Source organism: Mustela nivalis, assembly GCF_964662115.1.
Source record: "Mustela nivalis genome assembly, chromosome: 1".
NCBI classification, from domain to species: Eukaryota; Metazoa; Chordata; class Mammalia; order Carnivora; family Mustelidae; genus Mustela; species Mustela nivalis.
In genome coordinates, this window is record NC_139020.1 from 201,193,045 (window position 1) to 201,217,260 (window position 24,216).

At 60.4% G+C, this 24,216-nt stretch overlaps 2 protein-coding genes across 7 annotated transcripts; both read right to left on the bottom strand.

Moving 5' to 3' along the window:
* Nucleotides 1-6,546: 6,546 nt before the first annotated feature.
* On the bottom strand, nt 6,547-15,792 carry CILP2 (cartilage intermediate layer protein 2). 3 transcript variants are annotated; one of them, XM_082706093.1, is made up of 8 exons: nt 15,460-15,792; nt 14,370-14,468; nt 13,111-13,383; nt 12,318-12,473; nt 10,992-11,270; nt 10,110-10,218; nt 9,756-9,913; nt 6,547-9,514 (listed from the first exon to the last, which is right to left on the bottom strand). In XM_082706093.1, exons 1-8 carry the CDS (start codon nt 15,521-15,523, stop codon nt 7,179-7,181), a joined length of 3,474 nt encoding a protein of 1,157 aa, XP_082562219.1. In that variant the 5' UTR covers nt 15,524-15,792; the 3' UTR covers nt 6,547-7,178. The 3 variants fall into 3 exon arrangements, with proteins under 3 accessions (XP_082562219.1, XP_082562218.1, XP_082562220.1); XM_082706092.1 differs by lacking the exon at nt 15,460-15,792 and having other exon boundaries at nt 14,370-14,564; XM_082706094.1 differs by lacking the exons at nt 10,992-11,270; nt 15,460-15,792 and having other exon boundaries at nt 14,370-14,564.
* Nucleotides 15,793-16,169: 377 nt separating this feature from the next.
* YJEFN3 (YjeF N-terminal domain containing 3) lies at nt 16,170-23,908 on the bottom strand. 4 transcript variants are annotated; one of them, XM_082706143.1, is made up of 6 exons: nt 23,798-23,908; nt 20,320-20,428; nt 18,345-18,455; nt 17,974-18,087; nt 17,733-17,892; nt 16,170-16,434 (listed from the first exon to the last, which is right to left on the bottom strand). In XM_082706143.1, exons 1-6 carry the CDS (start codon nt 23,854-23,856, stop codon nt 16,226-16,228), a joined length of 762 nt encoding a protein of 253 aa, XP_082562269.1. In that variant the 5' UTR covers nt 23,857-23,908; the 3' UTR covers nt 16,170-16,225. The 4 variants fall into 4 exon arrangements, with proteins under 4 accessions (XP_082562269.1, XP_082562270.1, XP_082562267.1 ...); XM_082706144.1 differs by having other exon boundaries at nt 17,742-17,892; nt 23,798-23,907; XM_082706141.1 differs by lacking the exon at nt 23,798-23,908 and adding an exon at nt 22,890-23,158 and having other exon boundaries at nt 20,320-20,453.
* Between the last annotated feature and the right edge of the window lie 308 nt (nt 23,909-24,216).

Here is a 24,216-nt window from a genome sequence, read left to right on the forward strand (position 1 = left end):
TACTAAGGGTGATAATTGCAATTAATGAGCACCTACTGCATGCCAGCTGCGTTCACTAAGACCTGAAGAAGCAGAGGCCTTTGGCTGCTGAGCTAGCTGCTCTTCAGCAGAGGGAAACTGAGTCTGTGAGGTTGACTGGGAACAGGGCCAAGGTTTGACCCAAGAGGCCAGGCTTTGTGTTTGGGGGTCTCTATGGTAACCCAGCAAGGGTTCACCCAGAGCCCCCAACCCCACTGAGAGGGACCGTGGGAGTCATGGAGGGTGTGTGAGCAGCTGAGCAGCTGAGTGACTGGAGATACTCGGGCCCACCAGCTCCCCATTTGGCCTCCAGGGAATGCCGCAGCCCAAAAGATGAGGTTGCTCAAGCCCCTATCTTGGCACCTGTAGGAAACAGGCTTCCACTTCCAGTATCTGCCCCTGTGACCCCAGGATACCAAGTGAACTGTCTGAGCCTCAGCTTCCCCATCTGTAAAGTGGGCAATTACAGAAACAAGCCTCACTGGGAGGAGTCAGTGAAGCGATGTAAGTAAAGTGCTTTAGCATCCAGTAGGTGCTCAATGGGTGTGTGGGGCCTTCTGCCCAGCCCGTGTGACTCAGGACAGGTGGACAAGCAGATAGCACAGAAACAGGGTACAGGGTCACCTTGGGATACACTAAACTCAAAGGGCCTGGGTGTTCTCCAGGGGACCCACAGTGGGGTAGAGGTGCGGGATGCTTCCTGACCTCCCTTCTTCCTGTGAGAAATCTGGCCAGTTATAGGCTCTTGGCTGGAGGGCATAACAGCTGCGAAGGGGTGAACTCCCCATCGTCAAGTTCATGCAAGCAGACAAGGGGTCTCCAACAGCAGCTGGACCAGGAGGCTTGATTGTTCAAGGACCCCCTCGGAGGCAGGTCACAGCCTGACATCAGACAGAGAGTGGCACCAGCCAGCAACTGGCTTGCTCAAACAACAGGTTCCAAAGAGCTAGAAAATGAACATTCCTCGGCTCTGGGCGCCGGACAGGCCACTCCTGTTTGGTGAAACGTAAGCTGGGCCTGGCCCCGTGGACTGCGTGTTTTTCCAGTGGCTTCTTCAGCCACAGCCTGACCACAACCTAGATTCCGTTGGGTCGGCCATTTCCAAGTGTTTGTGTTTGGCCGGGCCAGACGGCAGGCGGGGGCCAAGGCCAGGGGCCCAGGCCTCCCAGAAGGGAGGAGAAGCACCCTCGGGCGTCTAGTTGGACGTGCTCTGCCTGAAAGCCCCCCATTAAGGCCTCTCAGCAACCAAATGACAAGGTATAGGGATGAGCTTACTGAAGAAACTCGAGGGGTGGGGTGCTTGTGTGCAAACACGTGACCCTTGGCAAAGCTGGCTCATTTGAGGCTCACTGTTCTGTCCTTCAAACTTCAGGGGTAGCTTGAGGCCAGATCAGCAGCTAGTTTTGGGTAGGAGGCCAGGGTTGCGTATGTCTGCCTTGCCTCCCTGTAGGATCCTGGGCAAAGGACTTCTCTCTCTCAGGCTTGGTTTCCTGACCTTTAAAATGGAGCTAATAATAGAAACCTTTAAGGGTGATTAACAGGATTCAAGCCAAGAGCAGGTGCTTCACAAACCTGAGGTCTCTTCTACCCATCCTGGTTTGATTTGACTCTGCCTCCCCCATCTGACTAAAGATGAGTCGGCCATTTCCATAAGCACCCCAAGCTTAGGGGCTAGATCTTGAAGAAGAGGTGGAGACTGGGGGTTTGTCTGACGGTGTCATTTCCCTGCTTCCAGTTCTCATGGACAAAAAGGAAACTCTAAAACCAGGGTTTAAGACCGTTGGACCTCTGATTTTGGTTTGGCAAACTCCTACTCACCCGTCAAAGCCCGTATTAACTGCTCTCTCCCCCAGAAAACCTTCCCTGGGCCCTCCTTTTGGTTTTCCCATCCCCTGGCCCTCCTGCTGGGGCCACACCTGACCCCACAGGCTGGGATATCTGTACCTGGCTTAGCCTCATTCTTTGCCATGGAGCTCTGTGAGGAACAGTCCAGGAGCTGGGTCTACGCATGAGGGAGCCTATTTGTATCCACAAGACTACACGTAGACATCACATGGGAGCCTGTGTGCACAGCTCTGTGTGTGTGTGTGTGTGTGTTTGTCCCTGTGCTGGGCCCCAGGATGAGGAGCTGCGTCGACTGCCCCCAGACCACCTGAGACATCAGCGTCTCTACGAGGCAGGGAGAGTGGGCTGAGCAGGGCCCCTTTGTGAGGGAGGCTGGCTTGGCTGCAACTCACTGCTCTACCGACGCTCAACCGGAAAGAACTGGAGGTACAAGCAGCCAGCCTCGGCCTCCACCATGCTGGCACCATGCCTTGAGCCCCACCATTGAAGTTCCAGCTTTATCTGGGACAAGAGGGGAGGTTGGGGCACGGGGAAGGGCTGAGTCCCGAGTGGGAGCCCCCCTCCCACGCCTTGAGGCAGCCTTCGAGGACATACCTGAGGTTTGGCAGCGCCCAGCCAGCCGGCCCCCGGGGCTGAGTCAGCAGGAAGGGATTCAGGACTTCCCAGGAAAAGCGGCTGGGACTCTGAGGCCCCCCCACCCCCCGGGCTCCCAGCCCCCAGCCTGCGCCCTCCCCAGGGCCGGGAAGGAGCAGAAAGTGCCATGTGGGCCCGACAGTGGCCCAGGATGCTCAGTGGGGCTGAACTGTGGGAGGTCATGAGGGCTTATGGTCGGCCCTGACCCGGGCAGTCCAGCTGTCTGGGGGTCAAAGTGCCCCCAAGTGCAGGCAGATGCAGGGAGCTGGTGGGGGTGTTGGTGCTACACGGTGCACCAGTAGGTGCACTTGGCCGCACACACTGTCCCATGACCCTGGGGCGTGGACATGCAGGTCAGGGATGGCTGCCCCCCTGGCGGCTGCTGGAGGTGGGACAGCGCCCCGCCTGGGGTATCCAGCGAGTCTGGCCACATGCGTTTCGGGGCACTGGTGACTGCACGTAGAGCTGTCATCAAGAGTGACAGCATCACCCAAACTGGTGACAAGAAGGAATCGCTGGTGGTGTGTGAGGGTGTGTCTGGGGAGGACAGGGACAGGATGTGACAGGGACAGTGTGACCCGGGAATGGATCATGCAGGAGGCTGGTTCCAAATGCTGCTCGTCGGCTGTGACCCTGGGTAGGGCAGCTTCTGTTTCCTTGCCTATGTGTGCCAAAGTGCTGGTGTCTGTCACTCCCCTGCGGCCTGGGGTCTCCTCCCTCTGACCTGCCTAGACCCTGCACCCAGGCCCTGGGAGGGGTGAGGCAGCAGGACAACAGCAGTTCACCTGGCCCGTTCTGCTCTGCGGGCATCCTGCCTCTGTTTCCACCGTTCCCCCCCTCAGCCGCCTGAAGCCAGGTCTCCCCGCCAGGCTGGCTCCAGTCTTTGGGGTCTGAGACTGGGACATACCCAACTCCGAGGGCTGATGAGAGAGACAGACGGGGCCGGGGAAGTGGTGGGTGGCCGCGCCAGGTCCACGAGGCCTCAACGGAGGAGCCAGCAATGTTCAGCCAGGATAGGAGGCAGCCGGAGGGGAGGGGGCACCGGCCTGTAGGGCTTGGACCCCACAAGGGCTGCCACGTGGGAAGAGGCAGACTGCAGTTCCATAAAAGAAACACTTTCCAACAAACTGAATCCCGCACCAGCTCCAGAGGATTCTTTGTTATGAGAAATTGTGTACCTTCCTCCACTCCATCACCTTCCGTGGCTCCCTATCACCTGCTAGAGATAGCTCGAGCTTCTAACTCAGCATTCAAGGCTCCGTTCATCGCCCTGCATGCTTCCTATCTGCCTCTGCTCTCCATGTCCCTCTTCCTGCCTTCACAGACACATTTGTAGCTGCCCAGAACGCCCTTCCTATCTTGCCTATGGGTGAACTCCTACACATCCTTCAAAACCCACCACCTACGTCCCCTTCTCTGGGAAATATTGCCCTCTCTGCCCGCCCCCCCAGCCCACGGTGTCCCTGTTTGCTTTGTGACTGTGGGCAAGTGCCTTCAGCTGTGAAATTGGAGTTGTTTGTGTGAAAATTACCCGCCCTACAAGCCTATTTTAATCCCAAGACAATAAATGCACATTAAATACCCTTGAAGTGAGTCAAGCCGTGGGGCAGCAGGGAGGGCGTGCATCCAGTCAGTGCTTAATGTGTGCTCATGATTCTCTTCCTCCTCTTGCATTCTGCGGTTTTACGACTCTCTTGTTTTAAGCATTGTTCCAAGATTTTTCTCCCACTCACAGTGCTAGGAATTTTAAGAACCCCTGGTTCTAAAATTATAAAAGTCTAAAATGCCGTGGGCGGGTTTGAGGGCCTTCTCGTGCCCTGAGCTGACCCCAGGGGTGGCTGGAGCCAGGGTCTCTAGGGGGGGGCCTCATGCCCCCCACTTTCCCCAGCCTGAGGGGGTGTGATCTGGCAGCCTCGATTTGTGGGATGAGAGCAATGGATTTACCAGGAGGCGGACGGCCAGCACTCCAGGAGGGAGGGGGCTGGAACTCCTGGCTCCACTCGAATGGGGTCACAAGGCGGCAGCAAGAGACACAGGGCTGTCAGCTCAGGCTGACGGCTTCTTTTGTCTTGGAGACTCAGTTTCCTCATCTGGAAATTGGAGTTAAGGGCTGTCCTTTTAAAAAATGTCAGCAGGAATAGGAGGAGCCAGGGCTACCGTCCCTGCCCTGTGCCAGGCATTGGCTTTGGCCGTGTCCTCCACCTGGAATGTCCTCCCTGGGCCACTTCCCTCCGGAAGCCTCTCGTCCTCCTGGCCCAGCCATGGCATCTGGGGAGGGGGCTTCGAGATGACGTCCATCCACCCCTGCCCCGCCCCAGGGAAGGGAGGCCAGCTGCCTGCCCCCACCCCAGCCGCCCGAGGTCTGGCAGCAACCACAGCCTCGACGCTCTCTCTGTGAAAGGTATTTGGCCGTGACGCCTGACACCTCATCACTCTGGGCCTGGAAGCCAGCTTTACCCGCCCGCTACAGGGAGAGCCCCCCGGCACTTGCTTGTCCCTGGGACCCCACCGGGCAGCCTGAGGCAGGGCTTTGGGGCAGGTAAGCTCGGAGCCCAGGTCACCTTGGCCAAGGACGTGCGCCTCTGAGGCAGGGCCTCCCTGTCAGCCAGCGTCATAGACACAGTGAATTCTGGGTAAATGCACATGCCCCCTGGCTCCGGAGGGGACATCTCTCCACTCCTGTCCATCGTAGCCCATCCAGGGAGAGGCTGGGCGAAGCCTTCCAAACCTCGACGACGGCAGAGTCCTGAGGCCCACCCTCAGAGACTGGGGCTGAGGTCCTTGGCTTCATCATATTCTCCCCCACCCTCTGGACCCCCAAGACCACCCCCTGGGCAGGGGAAGGTTGTTCCCACGAAAGGGATGGCGTGGACAAAGGCGTGAGGACTGGGGAGATTGGCTGAGGGGCCAGCCTGAGGGGTTTCGGGACGGACAAGAGCCAGCGGACATGTGGGCTGAGTGCTGGCCCCACAGGTGTGTGTTGGGGTTTGTGGGGGAGCCCATCTCCCTACCGAGGCCAGGCCCTCTCCAGACCCTGGCTGTTGGCACAGAGCTGACATCTCCAAATGCTGGACAGGTAGATGGTGGGGTGGGTGGGAGGGGTGGGGGCAGCAAGTGGGGGAGCGGGCAGGCCGGCACTGGAAGGGGAAATGGGTAGGTGGGTGTGCAGAGGGCGAGAGCATACCCTGGGTTAAGGGAACAACCCCGCACCCTCACTCCCTGCTGTTACCCCATCCCTGGGGCGATGAACAAGGCACAATGCCTTGCATCCCAGGTCCCCAGCAAGCCGCTTTGACGCCTTCCTGGGGCCAAGGGAGTCTCACGCGTGTGCTGGAGGGCAGCCGCTGGGCCATCCAGGCAGCCCTATTCCTGCCAGGATTCACCCCAGAGCGCTGGCAGCACTTTGCCTCTCCTTTTGGGGACTCAGTTTCTCTGTTTGGAAAGTGGAGATGTGGTCAGAACAGTGCCTGTGCCATGGGGTGCCAGGAAGGCTGGTGGACACCGAGAGCCAGTCACAGCGTCCTGCCACCTCCAGCCCCAGTCCTGCAGAGGAGAGGGCCTGGGGCCATGGCCTTGGGCAGCCTGGTCACCATGTGGCCAAGGCGTGGCCAGGCCTCAATGGGTGGGGCGGATGACGGGGCAGCGTGGCCCTGGCTGAGAAGTCCAGAGCAGCCTCGGCTCCTGCCGCCTGAAGGCCTGCGCCCCTGCCAGGGCCCCCTCCCTGCCCATTGCTGCCCTCGGGCGTGGGGCCAGATGGGAGCCGCCGGCCACAGCCAGGCTCAGAGGAGAAGGCCAAGGCGGCAGCTGCTACCGTGTTCAGCGGTCAGGGCCGCACAGACTCGGGCTGCCCACGAGGCGGCTCTGCACACACGTGTCACAGACACACTTCTGCGTGCCTCAGCCAAGACCCACAGGCTGGCCTGAGGCCCATCTGGGACCTCGCCAAGTCCTCTGAGCAGCTCGCACACTCATGTCCCAGTGTCTGCTTGCCAAGGTCTGGGGCCAGCAGCCCCCGACTCCATCTTCACGCCCCAAGACCGACACCATGAGTTGAAAATGAAGCATCTTTAATTGATTCCCTGCCCCAACCCCCCTGGGGGTGGGGGGGTCTCCAAGCACCAAACCTGTGAGAATTGTGCCCCTCAGCCCCGGGAACCAAGAAGCCCCTGCCTGATGTTCACTGGGCCAGGACACCGCCCCCCCACCCCGAACCCCTTGACCAGCCCCAAGGGCTTCATTTCAATAAATAACTCCTAGAACAAAGCTTGGGGCAGAGGACCCAACATAGCACCCAGCTCAGCGACATGGAGAGGGCGCTTCAGGCGACAGTCGGAAATCTCAAGGGGCAAAATATCTGAAATCAAGGTCAAAACATACATAAAATCAGAGCCAGCTTGCAAGCTGGGAGCAAATCCCCCAGGGCCTCAGTCAGATGCCTGATGGTCTCCCAGGATGCTGGCTCCCACCATCAGGAAGAACGCCATTCTGTGTCACACAGCAACAGTCCCCTGCCTGGTATTTCCACCATTGGACACTCCTAGGTCTTGACTCTGAATTCTGGGCAGGGGAGGAGAGGGGCACCCAGAAACCTGGGGGAAGGGAGCAGCTGGGGAAGGGGGCTGAGACTTCCCAGGTACAGAGGAGTCCGGGGCAAGGCAGAGGAGTGAGGCCGGGAGCCCAGGTCACTGCCGGGCCCTGCCCCGGCGGGTACGGAGGCGACCTGTGGTTTGAGCCTGTGCCCGGGCCGCCTGGCCCATCTCTCTGCGGATGTCCCCAAGCGCTGTTGCAGGGGCCTCCAGCAGCCTCTGGAAGAGGCTAGGCCGGCCGGCTGGTGGCTCCCGACACTGGAAGGTGACTGCTGTGCCAGCGTCGGCCTTCATCTCCCGAGAGAAGCCGTCAGAGGAGCCATCAAAGCAGCGGCCGATGGCGATCTCCTTGGCCAGCCTTGGGCTCTGGTCAGTGACCGTGTAGACACCGTAGTTGTGACCCAGAGGGTCCAGTGGGGCCAGCATGCTGAAGGCCGCTGGGTCGTCAGCTGGGGCGGGTGGGGGGTGCCGGGCCAAGTAATCCCTCAGGAGCCCGTTGACGGCCACACGGCGGCAGCTGCCCTGGGGCATTATGGTCACCAGCGTCCTGTCCACCTGACGCTGGTCGAAGAGCATCCCGCTGCACTTGAACTCCACGCAGGCGGCGGATGTGCCGGGGCGCTGGGGGTCTCGGACACTGCGGGCATCTCGGAGCCCGTAGAGCTGACCCTGGGTTCGCGGGTGGCTGCCCCCCGCGTTGTGCGCCCGGACCATGTACTCCTGGGAACCCTGGATCTTCACTTTGAGGAAGCAGGCCCGGAACTCCTGGGGGTTGGGCCACCAGGCCAGGAGGTCTCCAGTCCAGGAGGCCGGCGCGCCCTCGCGGAACGGGACCACGTTGTACTCGTATTTGTCGGCCTCCACGCGCGCGAAGCGGAAGTGGCTGGCGGTCACCGGGGCGCCCTGGCATTCCCGCAGGCTGCGCCACGGGTACACCGGGCCATTGGCCTCGGCGGGGTCGCCCGGCCTGGGTTTCGCCAGGTTGATGCGGAAGCCGTTGCGTTTGAGGGCCGGGTCGTCGTGGTCGGTGCGCCTGTACCCCAGCCTGTCCAGGTAAGGCTGGGCCACGCCCACAGTGGCCGCGAGCGGGCGGGGCCGGGAGGGGGCGGGCTCCAGCTCCTCCCCGCCCAGCGTGGCCGTGACCAGCGCGGTGTAGGCGTCCGGCCGGTCCTCGTCGCAGAAGGCAGGGAGGCAGGCGCCGTTGGGGCCGGTGACTGCGCTGTCGAAGCGGCCCCAGGCACGGGGGTTGGCCGAGTAGCCAGGGGCGGGCTCCAGGTTGACCAGCGTGACCACCACGCCCTCCACCTGCTCGCTGGGGGTGAACTTGTCGTTGGCGTAGGCGCGCACCTTCACGAAGCAGCGGCGGCGCTCGGGGACGTCCAGGTTGAACAGACGCCGCTCGCGGATCTCCACGTTGCCCACCAGGAAGACCCGCTCCTCCCGGCGGACCCGAGGGGCTGCCGACCCCTCCCGCTGGAAGCCGCTCTCCTCCTCCCACAGGCCTGTGTCAGGGTTCAGCGACCACAGCTTGAGGGCCTCCGCGTGGCCCGCCATGCGGATCTGGCCGGCGTTCACGCGCACCGCCACGGGCCCCGCCTGCAGCTGCTCCGCGGAGCCGGCGGCGCGGAGGTCCACCGAGAACATGCCATAGGTGCGCAGCGGGGCCAGCTCACCGTCACTGTCCGCAAAGCGCAGGTCACTGGGGGCGGCGGCCGCCGACGTGAGATCTCGGGGGTCCACGAACGTCACCCGGGCCTCCACAGCCCCCGTGTAGGGCTTGCCATCGGCTCTGCGGAAGGCTCCCGCGGGAAGGACCAGCTCGCCCAGTGGGGCCTCGTCTTCCAGCTCCCCAAGAGGGATTGTGTTGCTCTCGCTGGCATCTAAGATGACGGGGGCTTTCTTCCGCATGGCCTTGACGTCATGGTACACGCCGCCCCCTCGAGGGTCGAAAGGCAGGACCCTGACAGTGTCCATGAACTCCCCACTGGGGTCCACGAAAGTTACCACCAGCCGCTGTGTGGAGGGAGGCACCTCCAGGGTGAAGTCACCCTGGTAGGAGGTGAATCCTATGGGCTCCTGGCCTAGCAGGATCTGGGCGAAGCTCAGGGGTTCCCCTGAGTCTGAAGCCAGCACACGTCCCCGTACCAGTCCCCGAGGGGGCAGACATTTCTGGCAGCCACACTCAGCCACCACCTTGACCGGGAGGACGTAGTTGGAGCAGTGGATTTCCCTGCTCTCCAGGCGGCGAACAGAGCAGCAGCGGGACCCTGTGTCCCCACACCGGGGGCTGGAGCCTGCCGGGCTGGGGCACGCGGTGTCGGGGCAGAGCCCCACATCCAAGTAGGTGGGGCCACTGCCAGACTGACCACAGTCATCTGGGAGCTTGATCAGGTGCTCTCGGGGCTGGGGATTACAGGCTGGCTGGCCCGGGGCTGCAGAGTGAGAAATCAATCAGATCAGAGGTAGAGGGAGGTTTCCATTTGAGTCGAAGTTTGGGGGCCTGGACTGGGGTCAGGACTCAACCCAGGGGTTCAGTGGGGGCCTGGGATCAGACTCGGCATGGAAAGAGAGCCGCCTAAAGTTGGGGCTCCGTTTGGGGTTGACTTTGGCTGGTGTTAGGTCTCAGTTCAGTTTCAGAGCACACTCAAGGTTGGGGGGGCCAAGGGTGCTCACCAAGCACAGTGAGGCGGGCAGTGCCCGAGCGCACAGCCCCTGCGTCATTCCATGCTTTGCAGTGGTAGGTGCCTGCCTGTTCTGGCCGCAGCCCCCGCAGCTCCAGATGGGCCCCGTACCTGTGTTCTCGCCTGTCCAGCAGGGTCCCGTTGTGGAACCTGGGTGGCAGATGGGCAATACCATGGAGGCCCTTGGCGTAGGGAAGGGGCTGCACCTGTCCGCAGCCTCACACACAGCCCAGGAAGGTTGCAGAGCAGCCACCTCCCAGTCTCTGAGGCACCACGTTATCAGGGGAAACCCAGTGGAACCACAATGCTGGGTGCAAGGCCCTTGGGCATGGGGCAGGGCACTCACCAGGAGTACTTCTTGGGCAGGGGGATGCCTGAAGCCTTGCAGCAGAAGGTCACATTCTGTCCCGCCTCTCGCACTCGGGACTCGGGGTGCTTCACCAGGTAGGGCTTCTCTGGGGGCAAAGGTGGCAAAGGTCAGGGCCCTGCCCCATCCCAACTTCTCCCAATAACCCTTCCCAATGGCAGGGCCCCATCCTTTCCCTTCCAGGGATGCCCTGTTTCACCTGTGCCTCTTCCAATGACCTCCTCATTCAATTTCATTCCAAGGCTGCTCAAAATGACGCCCCATCTTTTTTTTTTTTTTTAATTTTAAGTATGCTCCGTGCCCAACAGGGGCTGGAACTCATGACCCTGAGATCAAGAATCACATGCTCTGCCCACTGAGCCAGCCAGGTGCTCCAAAATAGTGCCCCATTTTTTCTTTTCTTTTCTTTTCTTTTTTTTTTTTTTTAAGAGAAAGACAATGTATGAGCAGGAAGGGGCAGAAGGAGGAGAGAGAGCATCGTAAGCAGACTCCATGCTCCCCATGGAGCCCAGCTCGGGGTTTGATCTCATGACTCTGAGAACATGGCCCGAGCCAAAATAAAGAGTCACTTAATTGACTGAGCCAACTAATCTGACTGCCCCCATCTTAATGCTTTCCTCTGCAAAGGAAAGCATTTGCTTTCCTGTCTCACCTCGTACCTTCTTCAATGTCTCACATTTTATTCACTCCCTCCGTGACACCATATTTAGTGTTATGCCTTCTCCAATGTCCATGTCACATCTTATTTCTTCCCCAGTGATCTCATGCTGCATCGCATCCTCCAAAGTACGCGGTGTCATCCAGAATTTCCTTCTTAGCTTCTCAGAAACCCCCTCACCCTCCTTGCCAGTAGGCACTTACCCAACTTATTAAGGACAACAGTGACCACAGAAGAGATGGAGCCATTGGCCTGGGCCTGGCCCAGGCCTGCAGAGAAGCCATCCATCTGGGCACTGACGTTGGCCCGGCTACTGGCACAGACTCCAGGCATCCGGAAGGTTCCATGGGCATCAGTGATGGCCGTAGTGCCAGGCCAGTCTCTCAGGGAGACCCTGGCTCCTGGCAGCGGACGCCCAGATGGGGTGACCACCGAGCCCAGAAGGATGTGCTCAGGGCACCTGCACGTCTTGGAGCTGCACCCTGGGGGACACAGGGAAGCAGAGGGACAGGGGAGCCTCTTCAATCCCTCCTGGGGCAGGCCTTCCACTCAGTCACTCAGCGAAGATGCCAAGACACTCCCCTTTGTGCCCCTCAGAGGCCTCAGCATGGCCCTGCTTGGAACAACCCTTAGTGTGAGTGGGGATATGTGGTTGAGTAGTCAGAACTGGGGCAGAGGGAGGGACCTGTGGTCTGAGGGATAGGGAAAATGCCCTGGAGGAGGGGACAGGAGAGGTGACTCTCACAAGACAGAGAGGCTCCTTCCAGCAGGAAAGAAAATGTCTAGCAGGGGCTGGGGGCCCGTTTAGGGGTTGGGTCTTGGGCTCAGAACATCTCCCTCCCCTCCCAATCCTGTGGTTTCTCCATAAAATGGAAAATTCCGCTGGAAACTTCAGGGCAGAGGCGTCAGGAGGGCAGAGCCAGGCGGGGTAGGGTGGGGACCCCACTACCCCATTGGCCACCGTGCTCCCCCACCCTGCCATGGGCTCTGCGGGTGCAGTCTCCAGACCGTGTTTGTGGAGCCCAGGCGGATCGGAATTTCCAGTCGCCTCCTGGCTGGTCTGGTGTCTGGCCCTGGGAGGGCTTGGGCATGGTGTCTGCCAGGTTGTGAGCGTGTGTCCGTGTGGGCGTCAGGGCTGGTGGGGGCTGTGAATGCTACGCGTGTGTACCCCGAATCCGTGAGCCAGCTTCTGTGTGTGTCCGCATCCATGAGGCCATACAGAGACACTCAGTGGTGCACCCAAGGTAATACGCACTGGATCCACACACGCCTGGACGCGACCCTCAAGGCATCCACCCATCCAGATGTACACATTCACCAATGCTCCTCGGGGCCCCAGAAGGGAAAGAAGGGCCAGTCTCCATGTGGTCCAAGTTCTGGCCCTGCAGGACCCACCTCTTCCCTTCCACCCCTCTGCCCCATGAGGCTCCATCCCAACCTGCTTCTGCTCCCCAAGTACCCTTCAAAATTGGCCGCATCCCCTCCCCGCCTCTAACTCAACACTTCCTTCCAGGCCCCATCCCTCCTACCTGGACATGTAGGCCTTACACACTTCTGAGCCTCCACGGGACGCCCCGGACAAGCATCCCCATCCGGGCTTGGGCAGCGACGGCGGCGCAAGCGACGCCCTGGCCCGCAGCTCCCTGAACAGGGACCCCACGGGCCCCACGCGCCCCACGTGGCCTCTGCGGTAAGGGCGAAGAGGGGGGAAGGTGAGGCGGCCGCCCACCCCAGGGACTGCGCCTCTTTGGAAATCTGGTAGCAATGTGGGACTGGAGGGTGCCCCCAGCATGTTTATCCGAGGGTGGGTATACCCCAGACAGAGGCCCTGCCCACTGCCCCCATCAGTTGTTCTCCAGGCGCACCTGTTCAAGGCGCAGTTGAGGCACCGCCCCACTTCCCCCAACCCCAGCCCAGATGAGCTCCCCGAAGTTAGCCCTGCTGTTCTCCCTGCATCCCTCACATAGTTGGGGTCAAAACACGCCCCCACAGAACGGAGTGACAGATGACCAATGAGGGCAGCAGGAGGGAGATGGGCTCCTGGGGGCTCCCTCCTGTGCCCCACCTGGGCCCCTATTGGCAGCCCCTCCCTTCGAAAGTCCCGCCCCTATCTGATTTTGCCGGCTCCTGAGGCCTCTTCCTAACCACGCCCACCCCCCACAGCCCTGCCCCTTCCTCCAGTACCATCCACTCAGGCTCCACCCACCTAGGATCTATCCCGGCCAATCCCCACTCTCTCCTCAGCATGACTGATCGCGAGCCTGCCCTCTCCCTAGCCCCGCCTATCCCCTCGAAGGCCCCGCCCCCAGACCCCGCCCTCACCGAGAGGGCAGCGGAAGCGCACATGGTAGTTGGAGCAGCGGCGGCCGCGGGGCTGCTCGCGGTTGAGGCACCAAAAACCTCGCGTGGGGTTCAAGTGCACGCGCTCGCCGACAGTGGATGGCAGGGCCCAGTCCGTGGTGCGCGCCTCTAGCGCCAGCGGCCGTGGGCACACGCGCGCTGGTCCGTAATAGAAGCGGATGGCAGCCAGGCTCTCGAAGTCGCCATCGCCGCCGGGGTGGTCCACGTTGAACCAGGACGTCCATTCGCTGGCCTCTGCGGGAACCGCATGCGCTGGGACCCGGGCCGCAGCCTGTCAGGCCCCATCAGTGCACGCAGGGGCCCGGGAAGCTGCCTACCCACCCTCATCTCCGAGGTAAGGGCCTTACCCTGCTGTCTAAAATGGTCACCCCACATCCAATGCGCACGGGCTGACGCAGCCCGCCCATGACCCCGCCCAGATCCAGGGCACTCGGGCAGAAGGAGTTATAAAGGGATCCCGGGGCGGGGGGGAGTGGGGGTTTGGCCTCCCCTAGCACCAGCCCCACTTCTGCTGCCCAATTCTTGAGCTTGCCTGTCGGTGCAGGCTGACATCTTGCCACAGTCTCACCAGTCCCCAACCTTAGGATTGAGCCTGACCCCATCTCAGAATTCAGAACCCCTGAGGTGTGAGGAGGTACAAGGGCAGCAGGAGGAGTTGGGCCTGAGACCAGCCCTAGCTGTAGCTTTTCATCGCCTGGCCACTCCAGGTTAGAGCCAGCTGGGCCCTTGCTCACTGCCGGGGAAACCCACCGGGCAACCTCTGTTTCACAGAAGCCACAGGTGGGAAGGGCCTGGCCTCACAGAGCTCAGATTCCGCTTCTATCAAACCTCCCCCCACCACCACCACTAGGGGGTGCTCACTCCTTTCCTGAATTGAGAGTGAATTTCCCCGCTAGGAAACTAGAAACCCAGGTTCCAGAACTAGAGGTCTGGAATCGACTGGAAGCATCCTGCATGCTGCTTCCAGTAGTGGGGAGGAGGCACCCCCCCTACACACACCCTCCATTGGTTTCCTCCTTGAAAAACAGCCTGAATTCTCACCCCTCTGCTTCCAAAATTTAGACCTCTCGGGACACCTATGCCAGGGACCACCATGTCCAGGGACCAGGATAGTACGGGGCCCTTCTACCTCTTGTGTCCTGTCCTCAAATGACCCCACCAGCCAGAGCTTGCACAGTAAGTCCACAGCAGAATCAGGACTTGGATCCAGGATGACTCACCTTCCCAGTCCTCCAAGGCTGGTGAGGACTGTCCAGGGCGCAATGATGGACCTTCAAAGCCCCAGGCAGTTGCTGTGGGCTCCTCAGGGGGGCTGGTGACTGTGGATAGGGTGAGGAGTGTGAGGGGGAAGGAAGCATGCTGATGGAGACTTCTGTGAGCTGCTCCTGTGCAAGGTGCTCTCATGATCATCCCCATTTCACAGGGAAGAAAACTGAGGCTCCGAGAAGCCAGAAGCTAACTCTGGCTGACCCCAAGGAATGCAGGACCTCCCCCTCCCCTTCCAGGCGAAGCCTCCCTGTGACCCCTATCTTCTGCAGTCCCATCCCTGTCTCTGCCCTGGCCCAGATGCCATGGACTGGGGAAATCTGTGCATCTGCTCTGCTCCCCAGACTCAGTGCTCCCTGAGTGTGCTCTGTGGCTCTGAGCTCAGTTGGTGTTGACTCTGCATTCCCCTTCATCCATTTGCTGGCTGGAAGTCCCTCCTTCCGTGTAGCTTCCATCGCTTCACTTGGGGCCCCAGCTGGCATTGGGAAGTCTTTGGAATCCAACCTGGCGTCTCTGACCTTGAGTTATCTAAGATAGCCCGGCTGGACGATGACCTCAGACAAGTCCTTTCCCTGTCTGTGTCTCAGTCTCCTCATCTGAGAAATGGATCCAGTGCCCTCTCCACTGGGTGTTCCAGAGATGGGAGTTTTTCTGAATGGTGTGTGTGTGTGTGTGTGTGTGTGTAGGAGGAGGAGGAGGAGAGGAGTTATGTGAGAGGGGACGGCTCAGGCCCCTTAATCCTGGGCCAGTATTGGGTGCTTTCAGAATCCGAATGCTAGGGCTGAGACAGGCCCCCGGGGAACCCAGGGGAACCTAAGGTTCATATCCATATTCCAAGTGCCCCTACTTCTCTTTGAGGAGGGAAAAGAACAGAGAGGTTTCCTTCCCTCCCCAAGGGACCATCTCCCTGATGCCCCCTCACTCCAGGGGGACCCGGGCCTGCGGATGCGAGCGGATCCCCCGGTTCTCTCTCCGGAAGCGGCTGCAAGCAGGCGGGCTGCCAGGGCGCCTAGGGGTCTGGGCTGGGGTCAGGGGGCGCCTCACCTCGAGCCCCCACCAGGTGCGCGGCGGCGACAAAGAGGCAGAGTAGTGGCGGCAGTGATGCCATGGCCGGGTCCGAGCGTCCGAGGGAGGGTCCGGGCTCCGCGGCGCGCGCGGATCTGACTCCCGCGGGTCGGGCGGCCACTGGGGCTGAAGGTGGGGGCGGGAGGGGACCGCAGGCCACGCCCCGTCCAGGCCCCGCCCCGCCCGAGCCAAGCTCCCTGGCCCCGGGTGACTTCGGTGCGCTAGCAACCTCTCCGGGTCGCCCCCTTCGGTGCGTCCGGCTGTGCCTCCGCCCTCAGGCTGGCCTGCATCCCCCCCCCCCGCCCCCCGTCGCCAGCTGGAAGTCCCTCCCTCAACCCACTCCCTTCTCCACCTTGGGTCCCAAGCTGCCTGTGGGACGTGCCTCTCCTGGACTCGAGCCTGAAGCTGCCCAAACACTCACGCTTTAGGCAGCCCTTTAGGCGGCGAGAAATCCTCCATCGGGTCTAACTTCAACCCCGTTGGCTTCAGGCCACCCCGAGCGGGCTGGAAGTCCCACCCTGAATCTACTCTCTACTCTTCTGGCTTTAGTTTTCTCGGCCAACGGGGAAGTTCCCCTCGGCGACGACCCTCGGCCCTCCGGCCTGCGCTCTGCGGGACGGAGGCAGTTCCCTTCCCGCGGCTGCCCCCCGGGCGGCGAACGCGGCGCACAGAGGAGGAGGAGGCGAGGCGGTGGTGGGACGTCTGTTTATTGGCGCGGGTCCAAGCCGCCAGGGTGCGGGCGCGGTCACAGCGCCGCGACGCAGTCGGTGCCCGTGTATCCCGGCAGGCGCAGAGCGAACTTTCGGCGCACGTCGTCGGGCACGAACCTGCCGGCCACGAAGTGGTGGCGGCCGGAGAAGCGGCCGGCGCAGGGCTTGGGCGCGGCGAGCGATACCAGCACGTCGGGCCGGAGCCCATCCTCGCTGTCGCCGCCGCCGGTCTCCGCGTCCCAGCCTGAGGGGAGGGAATCGGGCGCTGGGAGGGCTGCTCGCCTGCGGACTGGCCTGCTCGCCACCCACTTCTCCTTCCCCGTCAGACCCAGCCTCTGCTCTCTGACACGTGCGCCTCGGTCAGACCTGCCTCCCCACAGAACTGGGCCTCCGCCCTCAGACCAAGGTCTCCCTCTCCTGGGAGATGTTTCCCTCCTCCTCTGACCAGATCGTCTGCCCTCATACTTTTCTGCCCTTGCTCCCCTCGTGCTACTAACTTGTTCTTCTCTATCTGACTCAGCCTCTGCCTTTAGAGTCCATCATTTCCACTTGCCGCGAGTCCATCATTTCCACTTGCCGCCCTTTCAGACCCATGCCTCTGCCTTCTGACCCAGCATCTGTCCCCATTCCCCCCTATCAGTCTTGAGCTTCCCCACTTAGGCTAGAGGCTCTTTCCTTTGGGGCTTCCTCGCCAGCCTTCCCCCTCTAACAGATCCCCATTCTCCAGGCAGAGGACAGACTTGCCTCCATCCTTAGGCAGGCCTCCCCCGTAAGATCTGTCCCCTTACTCCTGGTCCTTGTGTCTGACAGAATGTGGCCCGAGTGTTCATCATCCTTCTGACTAGAGACTCTTCCCTCTGACACCTCTGTCTTCGCCCTCAGACTCGCTCTTGCCTTTTGACAGGACCCCGCCTCCTCCTTCACTGGGCCCCAGCCTCTACTGCCTCTCAGATGAGCCTCTTCCTTCAGACTAGGGGCCTTGCCTTCTGCTCTGCTTGTGATCAGAGTCTGGAGCCACTAACTAAAAGCCTCCTCCCTCTGACTTTAATTCTTCCTTCTGTGACCCTCTTCTCCACCCTCAGACCAGACAGCCCATCTCTTTGTAGCTAAGCCCCCACTCTGTGGCACCCTGATGGGATGGCCCTGAGGTCTTGCAAGCTGGGGGACATCCCCTGAGTGTGGCCAGCCCCGTGGAGGGTCCGGCTGGCCAGCAACTGTTTGTTCCGTCTGCCCGTCGCCTAATGGCTCCAACAGGCGTGGGGCGGCGGCCAGGATGGGCGAGGCCTTTGCGGAGTGAGCTCACGTCTGCCCAGGCAACTGGGCCAGGGTGGGCAGCGGGCATGCTGGGCTGGGGGGGGGGGCAGGGGATCACCTGGGCAGCAGCCTCGGTCTTCCCTATCTGAGGGATGGGCGTGACCCACACCCAGAGGGCAGGTGCCATCCATGCAAAGGAAACTGAGGCTCAGAGACAGGCTGGGGCCACCAGAAGCTGGGGTGCAGAGGGCCCCCACCCAAGCCCCCCACAGACCCCCCCCTTCCTGCCTGGCATGCCTGAGGGAATGTCCAGGCTCACAAGGGGGATGGACAGCAGCTTGAGTGTGGCCAGCGCCCGTGTGCAGGGGCCCCCGATCTCTCCTGGCTGCACGCCAGGGCCCAGCACGGCGTCCACCACCAGCCCGTAGGCATCGTTGATGAGCTGGACCTGAGAGAGCAGGCAGGGTTAGGAGGCAGCCTTTGGGCACCATCCCCTCCTTCCCCCCATCATTTGCCACCAAGCGCTGACCTCCGTGGGCAAATAGGACAGAAAGGGGATGTCCATCTTCTCACACTGAGTGGTCAGGTCCTGGTGCAGCCCATCCAGTGACCGTGTAGGGTAGAAGATGGTCGGTTCATACTCCTGGTTTAGGAGGGGTGGGGCGTGGGGGCCACAGAAAGGAGTCAGCGCTGGGGGCCCTTCCAGGCTTCCTGCTGGGCCTTAGCACCCAGACCTGGATACCAGGCAGAAGACCCTGCCTGGGGCAAGCACTGGGCTTATTCTGTCACCTCTCCAGCCTCAGTGTCCCCCAGAGACACTGTCAAGAGAAGGAAGCAATTTCTGCCAGGACAGGGTTGAGGGGGTGACCCTGGGAGACCGAGGGCGTCCTAGCTACTCACAAACATCCGCAGGTGCCGCGCACAGACCAGCCCCACCGCCCCGTTCTGCTCCGGGCCACACACGACCAGCACTGTCCTCTGTTTCCGGGAGAGAGTAGGCAAGGGGAACACCTGGCAGGGGGCACAGCAAAGGCAAAGGCATGATGTCTGGAATTCCTCTTTGTTTCGGTGGGGAAACTGAGGCCTGGAGTAGCAGAAGGGAGGGGCATGGGCGTAGAGAAGAGGCACTGTGGGCAAAGGGCATGGCCTCTGGAGACCTTGGGCTCCTCCTTGGAGATGCAGAGTCCCTGCTTCAGGCTCTGCCAAGCTGGAGCAGGAAAACGTGCCTTCTGCCACCACCGGGCGCCCGCGCCGGAGTGCGGTTTGTTTATCCTCGGCCTGAGTTGCAGACATTCTTCCACCTTTTTCCACCGCAGTGGCTGCCCCTCCCCCGCCCACGTTTCCAGGCCTCAGCCCCTCCCGGAGGCCCCAAAGCTGGGGGGGAAGGGGGGGGTTACTTTTCCAACCCAAGATGCCCTGTCTCTCTCCATCTGCCTCTGTCGTCACGTCACGTCACCTTTCTCCGTATCTCTGTGTCTATTATCCCCATCTGTCTCTCCGAAGTCTTTTGGTGCCTGCGTCTCTGTGTCTCTTTGTCTCTATCTCCAAGACTCTCTGCGTCTCTGTGGGCCTGTGCCTCCGTCTCTTTAACGCAAGAGTTCGGAGCACCGGTGTTCCGGTCTCAGCTCTGCCCTCTCTGCATGGCCTCAGCCCCCTGTCCTCTCCCAGGCTCCTTTGGCCTCTATCAGACAGGAATGACCATGGCACTGACAGGCTCATGGGGCCTCTCTGAGACAGGGGCCGCCGGGGCCTGGCCGTACTCTAACCTCCAGCTACACAAAGGGCTAGGTACACCTTTTTTTTTTTTTTCTCCTCCCCAAGGTCTCAGCGAGGTCCTGACCCACCCCGAGGGTGCTGTGACCCCACCATGCCAGGCCCAGAGCCCGAGACCAGAGGCCAGGGGAGGACGACAATGTCTGGGCTGGCTGGGACAGAGGGCCTTCTAGACAGACTTGGGGCTTTCAGGGCAAAACCCAAACGACCGTTCGGTCGGCAAGGACCAGGCAAGAGTTTACCCCGCTGGGTTTACTGGTGGGGCTTTGATTGTCATCATTTCCTTCTCCTGCGGGAGCTTTGCCCAGGATAGGTTTCATTTGGAAAAAGTAACGTTTAAAAACAAAAACAAAAACAGAAAACCTGAGCCTACCTAAAGAAATTGGGTTTAACCAAAGTCGGCAGTGGTGACAAGGAGGGGAGGAAGACCCAGAGGAAGAGGAAGGTTACGTACTGGAGCCCCGACACACCGGGCACTTCTATAAGGCATTTGGGTTTATTAACTGGTGTCAGTTTATTTCGCTTGTTTTGGAGGAAACAGGACCGCGGTTTGACACCCGTGGCCAAAAGCACTGGAAGGCAGCGTCATCATCACTTATTACTGTCGTGTCCTTTGGAGGGACCTCAAAACTGGGACTTTGCCCCAGATCCAGACAGCTCTGCTTACTTACCCCCTGGGACCTACCCTTTGCATGCCACTCCCTGCATCTGGACCTCAGTTTCCCCATCTGCAGTGTGGGGTTATTTGGAAGCACTCCGCCTGCAGGAACCGATGTGTCCCTTACTGAGATCCAGGAGATGGCAGAGGCGGTGGGCATGAAGGGACCCAGGAGCATCCTGCTGCAGCCTCAGCCTCCGAGTCTCTGGGGACTCCTATCTCTGCCCTGACCCTCACTGACACTGGGGTCTTGGGCCCCTGCCTTCTAGACCAGCAATGAGTCTCTCCAGGCCTCAGTTTCCCCATCTAAGTGATGGCCTGGAGAAGCTCCAGGGGCTTCCTGAACCATTCTGGCCACCTGGGTCACGCAGCTAGCTAGGCCTCGGCTCTAGGGGAAGCTGGCCATCTGGATGGGGTCAAGGTCAAGGATCAGGGGTCAGATACCTTGGTCACAGCCACAGCACTAGCATGGCCACACAACTCCACCAGCTGCTGCCGCCCAAAGCGGTAATCCTCCAGTAACTCGCGCTCCAGGGCGGCCGCCTCCGCAGTGCTGGGGGACAGAGTGGGGAGAGACGCTCAAAGACACAGAGAGAGAAAGACTTAGAGAGGCTCGGATGGAACCAGGAACGTTCCACCAACGTTCCCAACCAGGGCCTAGCGTCACCTCCAACCTCAGTTTCCCCATTAGACTTGCTTGCGGTAGAGTGGATCCGCGGGAGGTTTAAGCCGAAGCCCTAGGTACGGGCGCCCTCTGGTGGTCGAGGAACGCGTGGTGGCGCATGTTCTACAGCCCCAAAGCGGGAGACTGGAGCTCCGCCCAGATGCGCCCCGCGCCCGCATCCATTCTCCACCCTTTCTCCCCCCGCCCCCACCCGCCGCGGGAAGAACCCAGGAGGAGGAATGCGGAGGGAGAGGCTGATGAGGGTGATGGACGAGTTTCATGCAGGGGAAAACACTAAGCAAACTCCAGAATACTGGAGGGGCTGGGGGACGAGGTGCCTGAGGGAGGTGGAGTTAGATGGCTCACTTAGGGAGGGGGGATGGGGAGCCCCCAGCTATCAGACCTATTGGTGACCCTTCAATAACTGTGGCCAGAGAGATGGGGCTTCCTCATTGGAGGTGAAGGTCTGCCATCAACTCCCTAAGTGACTGGAATCTGTCACATCTGAATTTTGCTTTCTCTGGCAAAAGTGAAGACCAGGTAGGCTAGATAATTTTCAAGGCCCGTTTCAAAATGCAAACACGGATCCCATTACTTAAGAATTTTAAGATAATGACAGCCAAGTGTTGGACTCTTTAAGAGCAAGAACCAAGCTAGCCCTGGCTTAGGGGTCTTCCAAAGGGCATGGACTTAGTGGCTGCAGAGAGACCTGTCATTGAAGAGTGGAAATGGTCCTCACTCCAGAATCAGGGGTTGGGAGAGCTGGGCAGGGTTTATGGCCTGATGCCAGCTTCCCCTAGCGGGACTCTTTCCTGCTGGGGAAGAGCATCTACCCCTAGCCCAGCAGGCCCTAGTAGTAGTAGTAGCAGCAAGAGCAGTAATAGGCCTGGAAAATATTCAACCACTCAGAGAAGCCAAGTGGCTTGCCCAGGGTCCTGCAGGAAGCAAGTGAGAAAGCACACTTCTACCCTTGGTGTCTGTTTCTAGAGCCATACAGGGTGCTGGGCAAAGAAGCAGAGGCAGACCTACAGATAGCAGAGGTTTTCTTGGGATGAATCTTTAGGTTCCTTCAATTCTGTGAGCAGGAGACCACAACATTCCCGCCAATTTTGCAGCCTGATCAGGCCAGGCAGTGGGAAGGGCATAGGTAAGGAATGAAGACTGCTGCAGGAGGGGGACTCGGGGTGGGCTTCCTGGAGGAGGTGGCCTGGAGCACTATGGGAGGTAACTCACATACAAGAACAGTGAGGGCCAAGGCCCTGTATTGGGAATGAGCTTGGCAGATGGAAGGGACAGAAGTGAGGCCAGAGTGGCTGGAGCCAAGCAAGGGAAACTAAGAAACTGGGTCAGAAAGACACTTTGGGGGCCCGTGCACATGCGGGGGATTGAGGCTTAGGACAGGAAGGACACAAGCCCTGAGTCACCCCAGCCCACCAGAGCCAGATTCAGCCCCACCTGACTTCAGATAAGGTTGGAGGACCAGTTATGGGAAAGGATGGTGGGTCAGATGAAGAGCAGGCTGGCCCAGCTCCCAGGAAAGAACATTGGAGAAGGTGTGTTTGGAAATGTGGCTCATTCCTCCACCTTCGTGCGTGACAGCTCTGCCTGCTGCCCCCACAGGAAGGTGAGGGAAGATGAGAATGGTGGGAGCACTACCCATTCCTCTTCTTCCTCTGTCCCGAAGCTTTGGCCTCAGGCCACCACTTGGAACATTATCTTCCTGCCTAACTGGTCATTAGAGTGATAATGGGGAGGATGGTCCAGGCGAGGAGCCTGGGGGTGGGGAGCCTGGGGGTGGGGACGCTGGCAGCCCTGGGTGGGAATTAGGGCAAGTCTGGGGAGGGGGCCAGGGCAAGGCCACTGTGGGACTGGCCAGAGGTGGGGGGCTTGGTTATGAAGTGCCTCTTCATTCTCCTGATGTCCCCCAGATGAAAGGAACTGTAAGGATTTCCCGCAGAGCACAAAGAAGGTGACTTGCTTTCAAAGGAACTGGGCCTGTTCTCCCAAAATGCGTCCAGGAGTGAGCTCTTTTGGAGGTGAAGCCCTGGGGCCAGGTTGCCCATGGCAGACCCTCCCTGCTCTCTTGGCTCCATCTTCAGGCCTCTGCCCACCAGCCCACCACCACTGCTCACCTGGCTGCCTACAGAAGTCTCCCGGCCCCCGAACTCCTCAATACAAGAGCCACGGGGGCTTTGAAAACCTAAACACCATCACATCACCACTTGCCTCAAACCTGCTTTTGGCTCCCTAATATTCAGGGAATATTCAAATTCCTCACTACACCTACACACCCATTATGTTTCTAACCTGTCTCCTCTCCCCTTGCTCTTCACGTTCCACTCCTACCCACCCCACAGTGCCGCAACACTCCTCAGTTGGCCTTTGAGACCCTGCACAACTGGCACCGCCATCCCCCATGCCAGGTGAAATCACAGCTCCAGCTTCCTTCTGTCTAGGACGTGCTGGGTCTACAGGCTCAATCTGGATATCAGCCAGTCACTGGACAAGATCTGCCCTGAGGGCCTGAGTGGAGAGTGGGCACAGGAGGACAGACAAGGGGATGTCAGATGAATGCACTGTCAGTGGTTTACACTGAGGTCCACAGCCCTGCTTGGGGTCCCAGATCACAGGGCTTTAAAGGAGGACACAACATAACTCAGGATGAGGTGAGAGACACAGCCACAGCTGCCAGCTAGAGACCCCACATCCAAGCAAACTACTGATTAAGTGGCCCATGCGTTCCAAAATCTCCCTAGCCTTGGCTCAGGCAGTGGTTTCCGTCCCCAGGCCTCAGTTTCCTTCTCTGGTCCAGGAGACAGTAGCAGGTGGGCCACCAGGAGGGGTGTGAACGTTTGAGGAGATAAGACCTCAGCTCTTCCCAGCTCGGGAAGGAAGGGTGGGCGCTCCAGAGTCCCCAGGACGGATGGAAAGGGGTGGTGGGCCTGGACTGAGTTGAGGGGTGACGGGAGAGCTTCTAGCAGTGCTGCTGAATGATTCACTTAGGGGTGAGCCTGAGGCAGATACAGTTGCCCTGGCAACAAGCTTAGGAGGCGTTGGCAGCAGTGGGCTGGAGGCTTCCTCTCTCCAGCAAAAGGGGTGGGCCTTGGAGACCCCCAGGCCCCCTCCTGACCATGCCCCTGCCTCTGATCCATCCAGCCCGTGAGACCCCCCTCCCAGCCATATCCTGCCCACGATGCCCCTGGCTCCAGGCTGCATCCCTGCCATGCACGGTATTTGGCATCCCCATCCCTGGCTGACCTGAGGAAACGCCGCTCCTCGGGCGCCTCCGCTGGATCCGGGCGGGCCGCGCTGCTCATGGCCAAGGTGAGCTAGTGCGCGGAGCCCCGTGGCCACAGCCACAGCCTTTTAAGAGCATCCCAGGGGACGGGGCCTCCTCCCCGCCCACCCCGTGCATCCGCCAATCAGGCGGCGCCGCGAAGGCGCTGCGCGCGGCCATTGGCTGGCAGGCGCAGGCTGACTTAACCCTTTTGTGCCAGGAGTGGAGCTGCCTTGGGAATGGAGGGAAACGACAGACAGGGACCCCTGAAATGGGGTCCCGGCCTGGGAGCAAGGGGCCTCGCCTCTGGCGCCCCTCCGTCCCATGCTCTGCTCTTTAGGTCCCCCACTCACTGATGTGCCCAGGGTGCGGGGTTGGGGGGCCAGCCCACCTGGCAACT